This window comes from Typopeltis vanoorti, chromosome 8 (assembly GCF_054136105.1).
Source record: "Typopeltis vanoorti isolate ZY-2024b chromosome 8, IOZ_Tvanoo_1.0, whole genome shotgun sequence".
Classification (NCBI taxonomy): Eukaryota; Metazoa; Arthropoda; class Arachnida; order Uropygi; family Thelyphonidae; genus Typopeltis; species Typopeltis vanoorti.
The window spans coordinates 121,547,389-121,560,838 of record NC_143556.1 but is presented as its reverse complement, the minus strand read 5'-3'; the positions used below and the strand labels follow the sequence as shown (position 1 = coordinate 121,560,838).

At 36.7% G+C, this 13,450-nt stretch overlaps 1 protein-coding gene across 1 annotated transcript in view; it reads right to left on the bottom strand.

Annotated features, from left to right (window-relative positions):
- Cubn (Cubilin) overlaps positions 1-13,450 on the bottom strand; it is a 2,223,842-nt gene that overhangs the window by 1,306,344 nt on the left and 904,048 nt on the right. The window contains exon 28 of the mRNA XM_090396294.1: positions 3,126-3,285. Within this exon, the coding sequence (XP_090252420.1) occupies positions 3,126-3,285 (160 nt within the window). The remainder of the gene's footprint in view (positions 1-3,125; positions 3,286-13,450) is intronic.

The following is a 13,450-nucleotide window of genomic DNA, read 5'->3' as shown; positions in this document are numbered from 1 at the left end:
GTGATTATGAAATGTATAATCAGATTAACCAAACAAATAAGAAAAGACTGGTCATTATGGGTGAATTTAATTATGGCAGTATAGACTGCAATGATGAGATAGCAACTGGAAGTAAAGAAAACGAGTTTCTTGAGTTTTTGAGGTATAAGGACCTCAGACAGTATGTAACAGAGCACACAAGAGGACCGAAGGTCTCAGATTAAGTCATCTCATCAGAGGATGTAATGATAAATGAATGGTCAAATCACCCACCAGTTGGTGCGAGTGACAATGAGGTGATTACCTGGGTGGTTGCTAGCAGTGTGAGGACCTCTGTAAGAAAAGGGTATATGTGGAACTACAAGGGAGGTGATTATGAAGAGCTCAGGCGCCAGCTTGTAGGTGTCTGTGAAAACTATCCACTAGATAGTTTTCAAAAACTATCCAGTAGATGCAATGTCTAAATGTATTCTAAGGGTGAGAAGATTAAATAAGGTAGGTGTGAAATGGATGAATAAAGAGATTAAGTATTCGATACAGAGAAAAAGGGCATTATGGAGGCAGCATAAGAGAAGTGGAAATAACTAATTCCATGAGGATTACAAAGACCAGGCAAGGTGGGTGACTTGGTTGGTGAGGGTAGCTAAAGAGAGGTATGAACATCAGTTAGCTAATGAAGCCAAAAAGAATCCTAAGGAGTTCTTTCTATATGTAGCTAGCAAAAGAAAGAATGATTATGGAAGAATGACATTATTTGGAGAAAATGGCATAAAGACAGCTGTTTCAGAAAGCGGTGGAGATACTTAATGAGCAGTTCATAAAGGTCTTTAAATCTTGTGAATATGACTTAATGGAGAGATTGAGAGCAGCTGATGATGGGGAAGGGAGACTGATTGTAAGTGAGCAAGAGTGTATGGGAAGTTGAGTAAATTGATAATATATTACTACATATTCTGAAGGAATGTGGCAGGGAGTTGACACAGGCCTTGACATAAGGAGAATAAGGACATAAGGAGAATATTCAGATAAAGGTCCCCTCACATCTGATCCCACCTGTAGTCAACTGAACTGGCTTAATTCTTAACGACTGAGGTAAGGTAGTGCAACACCACTACCTGCACTACCTTACCTCAGTCCTGAAGATATTTTCAGGTGCAAACTTTGTTTGCTTACACTTGGATAAAGACTTAAACTAAATTTATTACAGTCTAACCAAGTAAAAAATAAACTTCCAACATCTTTCTCAAAATCCAGAGTAATTCAATAATAAGGTGGTACACCTATTGGCAACTCCTATAGGTAAATATGACCTCTCCTATTGCATCTGCCTTAGTCTCTCCACGTTTGGGTCTGCCTCCCACTGACGAGACCTCAATAATGGTTGAACCCGCTCTGGGTAGTGGCCCTTCCCTTAATGCATAGCAGTATACATGTCTGCAAGGAGATGTGCTTTGCATTATGGGAGATACTGAGACAAGGATTGATGAGAGCTTGGTCCACCTTTGCTCAGACTTACCTGGTGTTGCACTACCTTACCTCAGTCCAGAAGATATTTTCAGGAGCAAACTTTGTTTGCTTACACTTGGATAAAGGATTAAACTAAATTTATTATGGTCTAACCAAGTGAAAAAGAAACTTCCAATATCTGAGATGTCTTCACAACTTTTGCAATAAGTGCCCAGAACTTTAAATCTCTATTCACAATCACCCCAAGATTCTTTGCTTCCTCTACTTCTTCCAGTATAACTCCACAAGTGAGTATGAATCATCCCTTCTGTGGATCCAAAATTTTAAAACTTGACATTTAGTTACATTACACTGACATCTCCATGCCTTTTCCCACCCTTCAAGCTTATTCATATTCTCTTGAAGAGCCAAAACAAGCACTTGTAAGTAATCATTGTAAATGATTACTTACAATTAACAATATGAAGTAAATTTATCTAGATTTTAACTAAAATAAAAAGTAAACAATAAAAAGTGAAATTAATGAAACAATACAAATTGTAATGATTAGTTACAATTGTTACAATGTTTGATTAGTTACAATACAATGAGTCTGCCGGCTTCATAAAGGGTGTAATAATGCCAGCCTGTTTGGCTGAGTGGTTAGCGTATCTACTCTCTAGACAAAAGGCTGGAGGTTCAAATCCTGCCGTTTGCATAGATGTTTGTGATTGTCTGTGAAAATGGTGTTGGTGGGCAGCAGATGGCATTGGTGCAGTTGCAGTTCGTTGGTGGAGATGGAGAGTTTTGGACTCCCCAGAGGTGTCATATAATAATAATAATTTTTAACGATTAGTTAAAATTTATATTGTTTTACTTACTCACTGTCATGTATACATGCCGTGTTGTGCTCTGATGATAGTGATTTGAAATTCAGTGAAATATAAGCAAGTTAATAAACATCTTTTTTATAAAATAGTTCATTTGGTGCTGAAGCCGGCAGACTCATTGTATTGTAACTAATCAAACATTGTAACAATTGTAACTAATCATTACAATTTGTATTGTTTCACTAATAATTTATAATTTATTTATAATTTGTTTATAATTTATTTTTAATATCATTAAAAATAAATTATAAACAAAGATGTTGCACTAAAACAGGTTTAAATTTGATAATATATTTCTTGAATTGTGTGAAGCCCTATGCCACCAAACTAATCTTAATAAATCAGACTGTACACCTATCTCTAAGTTCTCAGAAGTAATTACTATTAATAGGTTATACATTTTTAATTATGTAAGTATACTATTTCCCTGGAACTTTAACAGCAGCAACTGTGCAACTGAGATATGTGGATGCATGCACGTGCTGCATGACTCATTCTTGTGGTCATAATTTAAATATTGTAGTCAATTGTTCTGCCTTCTTCCTGAATGATGCTCATATATTGAGCAAAATATATTTGGGAGTATTTCATAAATATGAAATTTTATTTCCCTCATATATGTGAAACCATTATTTAAAAAATTGTATTATGTCTACCATGCATGTCTCTATTAATTGCTTAGTAAGTAATTACTGCATCTCAGCCACCTAAGTCAGAAAACTGAAGACAGAAAACGGTACTAATTTACTGTCCATACTAGCATATTAAGAGTTAGTAAATGATATACATATTATATAATAAATTACTTACATAAGTGATATGATAAGTGAAATCCTCTTCCGTTCTGAGAAAAATCTGTGTGAAACTTGATGAAAACTCTATTCGATGAAGAAATTATTGGACCAGGATTCTGCTGATTGTTGCAAATTCGAAGTTTTAAAGGAGCTGAATCTGAATCACCATCATATACCTGGGAAAAAAAAAAATAATAATAATAATAATCATTAAGCAAAATATAATTAATATTATTATGTACATGCAGCATTATATACTGAATTGGGGATACTGAATTCTTGTATGGTCATACTGGTCATACAAGAAAGCTCTGCTTGAAAACTGAGGGCATTTTCACAATTCCAACCAGAAACTAATTCCATTTAGTCACCAAAAGAAGATCATAGACCTCACAATAGACCACACGAATACATAGATTCTACAAATGGTACTTGACTATTCCCTCATATGCCATGAATTCAAAATCTCATTTCTAGCTCTTATAAGTTGGTAAAATTTTCTTCTTAATTTGTATGCTTCTATTATACATCCTCCTACAATTTCTAAAAGTAGTATATGATGCTTTCAGGATGTTTGCATCCTGGCAGTTAGAATTGGAGCAGGTAATAGCCTAGAGAGGTACGCCTCTAAAAAGAGTAAGAAAATCGGAAGAGATTGGCAAGCTTCACATCATCACTGATTTAAGTAAACAACAGTACTGCATCACTGATGCAGTAGTGTTGTTTTGGAGACAAGTGAATACTGGCAAAGAAAGCTAAAGCATTGTGATCTAAAGTGAGGGAGATGAGGGTCATGTGGAACTGAATGTAGTAGATGTAGTAGAGGAGAGACATACTGAGAGAGAGAGAGAGAGAAAGTGAAACATAGAGAAAAAGTGTTAAAGGAGACTAGGATTAGGAGTCAGGAAAGAATGAACAATATGAAATGAACAAGAATGGAATTAGGGAGAGTTATGGGAATGACAGAGAGAGAGAGATTACGAGATAGGTGAAGAGTGGAAATGAGAGGAAGGAAAGATAGTGCAACGTGAGGAATGGATAGATGATAGGAAAGCAGGTAAGTGAGAGTGCAAGGAGAGAAGGAGAGTCAGAAGAGAGAGTGAGGGATGCAGGTGAGCAAGAAATGAACAGAGCAGTGAGAGGCGTAATGAATACAGATTCAATAATTTGTGAAGTGCAAAATAGAATGCTAAAAGAGTGCTTGCCTAGAGGAACAATAGAGACAGAGCAAAAGTCAGGATAGAGAGAATGGAATTTCTGGAATTCTTTAGGGATAAATGCCTCAGGCAAGATGCAGTTACTTTTCAATTTGATTGTAGCATCAGAGAATCTCATCGTTAGTGAAATGTCACTCCTGCTCCCAGCTGGAGACCATATGGTCTTGACATGGGGAATGAACAGACACGCAGAAGTATCAAGAAGAAAGATATTTATATGGAATTATAAAACAGGTGATTACAATAACCTGAAAAATGAGCTTGAGGCAGTGACATGAGTGAAAAAATTGGAAATGAAAGATATCACCAGTGCATGGAAAGTAGTGAAGGATTATTTTATTAACAATGGCAAGTTGCACATTTCAAGTGAAAGAACAAGATTTGGTGTAAAGTGTGATGACTAATGATATATCAAAAGGGAATGGCAGATGAAAAGGAGATTATGAAAAAAGTAGGAGAAAGATGCACAGCAACTGCTTGAGGAATATAAAATTCAGGCCAAGAAAATGATTAGCATAGTAAGAAAGGCAAAACTTGAATATGAAACAGTTTAGTTTTATCCTGAAATCCAAGGAAAATTTGAAGAAATTATTTTGTTATGTTGCAAGTAGGAGGAGAACTGTATTTGGGTTTTGCTATCTGAGAGATATCAGAGAGTTGTGTATGAGGAAGCAGAAAGTTAAAAGTGGGTATCTTAGGGCTCAGTATTGGGACCCATATTATTTAACTTTTATATGTTTCAATAATAAATTGCCATAAGTCGGGATAATTAAAAGAATTATATTTCTCTCATATTCTTATCTATCATAAACAACAGCCTTTCCTGGTCAGCATTAGTAATAATTAAATTTGTATTTTTCTAGGCAAGTGAACAAAAGGGCATTGTGGACACTACAACTGTGCAGGGAAACTACAGTTGTCAAGTTGCTTGAGGCAGAGTTGGCTGCTCAAGATAGAAAAGAACATGAGAGAAAAATGCCTCCATTTCTTTGAGAATATTCAGATAAAGGTCCCCTCACATCTGATCCCACCTGTAGTCAACTGAACTGGCTTAATTCTCCATCAATAATGCTTCAATTTGGGATGAAGATCAAAAGAAAAAGCTTAAAACCATCTTTGGACATCCACCTAGGTTGTATGATTTTCCCAAAGTTCATAAACCAGTCACAGACTGTATAGGATATCCCACTTATAAAATATCTATATTTTTATCTAATTTACTTGCTACTTCAACTAGAAGAACTGCTACTAACATAAAAAAACACTATGGATTTTAAAAATAAAATTTCTGATCTTCATCAGGATACTTCAATATAATGATTAATTTAGTTTAGATTAGTTCAGATGTTGCAATCTTGTTTAATAACGTTCCTTTATCTGACACTATTGAATTACTACAAGAAGACTTTCCTTCCTTTCCTTTAGTGTTACATGATGATCAGCATTCATTTTACACAAATTTTGGACTCTACAACTGTATTATAAATAATTATTTTAATTTCCCGAAGTTTTGACCTCCATATTAAGGTCATCAACTGGAGTATGCACATATATATGCAGAGACAAACTAAATTACATTTCACACAGTATGCTGAAGAGACAATGATTCGATCAACGGTTATTCTACTGGCTTGACCTCTAGTAAAAATAAAATAAAATTACAATAAATAAATGAAATAAAATAAATTAACTACATCAAACTATATTCTATTTAAGACAACATCAAAGAAACATTCTATCATATGGAGGATTTTCCAAAAACTATCTAGTAGATGCAATGTCTAAATGTATTCCAAGGGTGAGAAGGTTAAATAAGGCAGGGGTGTGAGATGGACGAATAAAGAGATTAAGCATGCAATACAGAGAAAAAGGGCATTGTGGAGGCAGCATAAGTGAAGTGGAAATAACCAATTTCACAAGGTCTACAAAGACCAGGCAAGGAGGGTGACTTGGTTGATGAGAGTAGGTAAAGAGAGGTATGAACAGCAGTTTAGCTAATGAAGCCAAAAAGAATCCTAGGGAGGTCTTTCGATATGTAGCCAGCAAAAGAAATAATGATTACGGAAGGATGACACTGATTGGAGAAAATGGTATAAAGACAGCTGTTGAAGAATGTGTGGTGGAGATACTTAATGAGCAGTTCATAAAGATCTTTCAATCTTTTGAATGAGACTTCATGGAGAGATTGAGAGCAGTTGATGATGGGGAGAAGAGACTGATTGACTGTAAGTGAGCAAGAGGTGTTTGGGAAGTTGAGTAAACTAGATGTAAATAAGGCTGTGGGACTTCATAATATATCACTACATATTCTGAAGGAATGTGCCAGGGAGTAGACACCTACCTTGACATATTTTTTTAATACGAGTCTTGCACTTGGTCAAGTTCCTAAGGAGTGGAAGGAGGGCAAGATTGTGCCACTTCATAAAGGAAGTGAACGAATTCAAGCATCAAACTGTAGGCCTATCTGTGTGTCAGGTGTTGTGAGTTGTTGTCAAGTTGTTGGAGAAGCTTGTGAGAACCAGGATCTAGAGTTGGGTTGCCAACAATGGTATTATCTTTGAAGGACAGCATGGATTTGCTAAAGGGAGGTCATGTTTTAGTAATATACTTACTTATTACAATAAAGTGACTGCTTCCTTGGACAGAGGAGAAGGATGCACAGTAATATACTTGATTTCTCAAAGGCTTTTGATAGAGCACCTCATGATAAGTTGAAAAATTAGAGCAGATGGGGTTGGATATTAGATTAGCACAATGGATTGGAGACTGGCTATCTGATAAGTATCAACAAGTTGTGTATGGGGGTGCGATATCCAGGAAAAGGAAAGTCACTAGTGGAGTGCCTCAGGGGTCTGTTTTAGGGCCATTACTGTTTAACTTGTATATTAATGATACTGGAGAAAATGTGGATGGAGATATTCAGTTGTTTGCAGATTATGCAAAGATGGGACGAACCATAAAGAGCAGTGAAGATGTTGTGGCCTTGCAAGAAGACTTCAATAAATTGAGTAATTGGGCACGGAAATGGAGATGTGAGTTCAATGTTGCAAAATGTAAGGTTTTAAAATTTGGAAAACAAAGATGGGATGCAGAATTTATGCTTGGTGAGAATATATTGTTGGAGGTAGAGGAAATAAGAGATCTGGGGGTGATAGTGAATAGAGATCTAAAATTTAGGGGACACATTGCCAAAATTGTGAAGACAACACAGAGGCTTCTGGGAATGATGCTGAGAACACTTACGTTTAGAAGTAGAAAGATTCTTGTTCTGTTGTATAAAGCTTTGATTAGGCCACACATGGACTATTGTTCCCAGATTTGGTCACCAGGTTTTCAGAAGGATGAAAAGATGATGGAAAGGGTTCAAAGGTGATTGACTAAGGTAGTTTCTGACCTCTGAAATGGTTGAGTATGAGGAAAGATTGAAAGATGTAATTTGCAGAGTCTAGTGTACAGGAGGAAGAGGAGAGATATGATAGAGACCTACAAGTTGGTAAGAGGTTGTTATAGGATCAATGGTGGAGAAGTTCTACAGAGAATAGTGGGAGATCAAGGGAGAACAGAGATCATCCCTGGAAACTGTATAAAGAGGGTGTGAGTAGGGGAGAAAGAGGGAGGTTTTTTTTGTGCAGAGTTGTGAATGAATGGAATGCCTTGCCTGAGAGTGTGGTGTCTGCAAGGAGTTTGAGTGTGTTTAAGACACAGTATGATGAGATGTGTGTGTGTGATAAAAGGATCTCCCAGATGAGTCTTTGACTCAATGAGGGCTTGGGGTAATAATAATAGTAAAAATAATAATATAGATAGATTTTTTACAGCAAAAATGATGTCCTAATTTAACATGACAATTGTTATATTAGATTTCAGAACCTGGATTACCTATCGTCCCATTTATAATTAACTCTTAGGAAGAAAGGTTAAGTGGGTAGAATATATGCCTTCCATATTCTTGTGATTTTTAGACCATCATTATTGTTAAGATTAGGGTGGCTGATAAGAATCTCACAGGCCACCTTAAATTTATGTTCATACCATGTTTTGGTGTAAACAACAGGTGCTTTTCCAGTCAATAGAATTGACTGGAAAATTGAAGGGCATGATCAAAAAGACCAGCTTGACCATACTTATTATTATTACAGGTATCTCCATGGAGTCAGTAGACTCATTGCGGGAGACCCAAACTAGCAAAACAACATCTGTCATATCTCTTCTTGAAGTCATTTACAGACGACGAGCTCACAACTAAGTCAGGCAATGAATGCCACTCATTCACCACCCTCCAGGCAAAAAACCTAGTTCTGACACCCACGTTAACCACACTCTTCTTTAATTTCCAGGGATGACCTCTTGTTCTTCCATCACTATCACACAGCTGAAACATTTCCACTGCATCAATCCTATAAAAACCTTTCAGTAATTTAAATGTTTCTATCATATATCCCCTCTTCTCCGCCTATCAACCAACCTCTGCAATCCACAAGCTCTCAATCTATCAATGTAGGGAGCATTTTTTACATCACTCACCAACTTAGTTACTCTCCTCTGCCCTTTACACAACCTCCTCATTTCCAAAGAATCCAGGTGATCAGACCTGAGCACAGTAATCCAAATGTGAAAGTATCAATGCTTTATAAAGGGGAATAATAACCTCTTTATCTCTGGATGTCAGTGTGTTCCTCAACAACCAAGTAATCCTATGTGCAATCTTGGACACCTTAGCAATGTGTCCTCTGAACTTCATCTCCTTATCTACCAATACCCCTAAGTCCCTAGCCTCATCAATCTCTTGGAGTACCTTTCCATCTATGTAGTACACAGCTGGTAATCTTTTAATCCCAAAATGCAAGACTTTACACTTTTCCACATTGAACTGACATCCATTTTCTTTTGCCCATTTTACCAGCTTATTTAAATCCTCCTGCAAACTTTCAACATCAGCTTGATTTTTTATTGCACTACACAACTTTGCATCATCAGCAAACAACTGAATATCTCCCTTTAAGCCATTTCCTATATCATTTATATACAAATTAAACAACAATTGCCCAAGCACAGAGCCCTGAGGCACACCCCTGGTCACCTGCCTCATCCTGGACTCACCTCCACCATACACCACCTTCTGGTATCTCTCCCTGAGTCATTCTCCTATTCATATCACCAATTTAGAATCCATTCCCATCTGCTCCAATTTGTGTAACAGTGTTCCATGGGGTATCCTGTCAAAAGCTTTAGCAAATCCATAAGTACCACTCTGCAGCCAGTTCCTTTGTCCAAATCAGATGTCATTCTATTATGAAAAGTTAATAGTTTGCTAAGGCAGGATCTACCTTTAACAAAAACATATTGGCCTCTACAGAGTATCATATCGTGATCCACCCATTCTTGAAATTTAACTTTTCCAATACTTTTACCACTACACCTGAGATGGTGATTGGTCTCTAATTAACTACTGCAGTATTAGAGCCACCCTTATGCAAAGGAACCACTTTGCCTAACTTCCACTCCCTAGGGACCATACCAGAGTTCAAACTTAAATTAAATATCCAAATAAGAGGGGTTGACAATTCATTTGCACATTCACGCAACACCCGAGCTGATATTACATCTAAACCTACAGCAGTGTTTGAATTTAAATTTTGCAATATATTAAATACCTAAGCAGACAAACTATCATATTGTCTGCTTCATGCCCTCTCTTTATTGCTAAAGTCACTCTTTCTATTGTCCCACCAGCCAAATACTCCTCAGGCATATCACTCTCCATACCCTTAATCATAGAATCACCATATATCTTACCACTCTTAACTTCATTCAAGTCCACACAAGCTTCACTCATGGACTCATTTTCTACGCTATTCAGCATGACTCTCCCAGTTTCATTACTCAACGCTCTTTTACTTACCCCCACCCACTCTCACGACATCTCGTTTCTTCTAGACCTCTTGTGGTTTTATTTTCTTGACTCCCAAACACTCCCATACTATTTATTTCTGTATCATTCACCAAAGACTCACCCATACGTAATCCTGTTCTAGTTACTCCAGCTAAAGTAATCTCTATAGTCCTAATTTCTCTGTAGTAATCTCTATAGTCCTAATTTAACACATTAAACTCAATTTTAACTTCCAGAATCTCCTTACTGAGTACTTCCAATTCCTCATGCAGAAGATGAAGGTCATTTTTCATTTTCATGAACTCCCGCCGAAGTTCTTCCGCTATGGTCCCGATGTCAGCTTCCATTCCTAAATGCTCCAGCCTATCCAGACACTTCTCACATATGTTGAGATTTTCATTCTTCTCATTTAGCCAGATCCAGCACAGATCCTTCACATTCTTCAGCGCATACATGTAGCAGTTTCCGCAACCATTGCGAAAAATCTAACGCTGAGCCAGCCTTTCGTGTAGAAGTAGAAGTCCTGCACACAGCTGACGTACGTTTCTTGTTGGACACCATCTTTACATATTGAAGTAGTGAAACAAACGGCAGTGAAAACACAATATATGCAACACAGTTCCAAACAATAACACCACTGAAGGACACTTGTATCTAACCGATGCACAACTTCAGCAGAATTTGAGACAGAAGCCACACTATATTTAAATTTAAAAACACAGTCGTGCTTAGTTAGGGTTTTCTACCCTAACTAAGCATGACTGCCACATTCACCAAGGACACTTGCGCCACATTATATTTAATATGTCCTTTATGTTTCTTTTTTTCTGATAGGAATTGTGTGTCCTGTTTCCCCTATATAGGGCAAATTACAGGTGCAATGAATACAGAATACTCCAGGGTGGGCCAGCAAAGGGAGTGTATCCTTGGATGAGTTGAATAAGTTCTTTAATTTTGCAGAAAGTTTCAAGGTGGATTTAAAGTTGTATTTTTGTAGTATTCTGTTTATTTTGTCTGATATCCGTTTAATGTATGGAATGGTTACAGTTTTATTGTAGTCTAGTTCATTTTTGTTTTTAAGTGAGGTCTTGTGAAGAATTTTGTTGACAGTGTTTTGGCTACAGCCATTTTTTAGGAAGACTCTTTCTTTTAAGGTTACACGGTGATCAGCATTCATATTTATGAATTTAGGGACACAAAACACACGTGTTGAAAAGATTATTTTACTAATTATTAATAAAATAAAAATTTCACTTTTCGACCCTGTATTGAGGTCATCATCAGAAGGATACATGTGCATAGGAACCAAGCTCCATGCTGTTGCACTCTATAAAGGTAAATTAAATCTATGTTGTTAACTAATCTTTTTCTTAGCCTGACCTCTAGTGATAAAAAAAAAGAATAAAATAAAAAAAAATAAAAATAAAAACAACAATAAACTCTGCTTAAGTCCTCAGGTACTAAGATTCTTCTGGAATTGTACAGTTCATATTGTTATATTACAATTATCTTCTGGATTTGTACAGTCAGATTGCTATTGAATGGTCATGAAAAAAAAAAGAAAAACACTTCTTGTATTGAGATTTTTCTTTGTGGTTGCTATGAAGGTGGCAGATGGGTCCTCCACATTCTTGGAATGGTTAGACCATTATTTTTATTCAGATTCGGATTATGTTAGCATTTCACATGATTCTTTGAATTTCCGCTCAAACTAGGTGTTGGTGCAGTGTAGGGACTTGGTACCTTTATAATTCTGTGGTATGTTTGGAGTGCGTGGTCAGAAACGCCGGTTTTTCCAAAATGGAGGTATTTAATGTGTCTTTGTGTTCATCCTTCCTGAGGATCCTCTGCCATTGCATTTGTGGCAGAGGATCCTCGGAAGAACTGAGTAGGTGTCTTAATTTTGTCGGGGGTTTAAAGGTGGTTTTGTTGTTGTATTTGTGTAGTGTTCTGTGTATTTTTTCAGAAATGCCTTTAACATATGGTATGGCAATAGCATTCTTGAAATCTTTTTTGTTATTAGTAGCATCTCTGTGGAGGATTTTGTGAATGGTTTTTATATTGTATCCATTTTTTATAAAGGTATGTTTCATGATCTCATATTCATGGTTAAGAGCTTGTTCATATGAAAAAATAGTTCGAGCTCTGTGTTTAAGGGTGCTTATGACCCCTAGTTTTTTGTGTTGGGTGGTGATAAGAAGTTTTGTGTATGTACTGGCCTGTGTGTGTGTAGGTTTGCAGTAGACTGAGAAGGAGAGACAGCCTGAAGGAATACGTGTGACAAGTGTGTCTAGGAACGGAAGAGAGTTGTTTTTTCTATTTCAGTAGTGAATTGTATGCATTTGTATTGTTTGTTAAGGTGGCTAAGGAATGTATTTAGTGCTTTGCAGCTGTGGGGCCAGATGGTGAAAATATCGTCGATGTATCTGAGCCAAATTTTGGGTTTTAGGCACGGTGACTCTAGAGCTCATTGCTTAAAGTCTTCCATATAAAAGTTCACTATTGGGGGTAAAGTGGGGAGCCCATCGTTGTACCCTCTTTTTGGAGGTAAAAATTGTTTTGCTACATAAAATACCTGGAGCAGAGTATGTGGAGAAAGAGGGCTGTGATGTCGTGTGGAAATATGTTCTGTAAGCGCAAGATAGTATCATTGATTGGGACATTGGTGAAAAGGGAAGAATCTTTTTAAATCTTTAAAGTCCTGTATTTTGGTCTATTAATGACCCCTAGTTTTTGTGTTGGGTGGTGATGGTAGGAGTTTATGTGTGTGTGTGTGTGTGTGTGTGTGTGTATATATATATATATATATTGGTCAGTATGTGTTGGTTTCCTTCACATTGCTAGTGAAGGAAAGACTGCCAGAAGGAAGAAGTGTGACGAATGTATCTAGAAACGGATGTGTGGTTTGCTTTTCAATCTCAATTGTGAATTGTATGCATTTGTGTTGTTTGTTTAGGTGGTTGAGGAAAGTGTCTAATGTCTGGTGGCCATGGAGCAAGATAGCGAAAACATCGGCAACATATCTAATCCTGACTTTGGGTTTTAAAGTAAAGGAATCTAGAGCACGTTGCTCAAAATATTCTATATAAAAGTTAGCAATAAGGGGGGGGGGATATTAGTGAGCATATGGCTGTGCCTTCTTTTTTCAAATACTGTTAAACTATATGATTTTGTAATAAATTCTCATTATTTCTCCTTTAAAAACAAAATATATCAACAAATCAAAGAAAA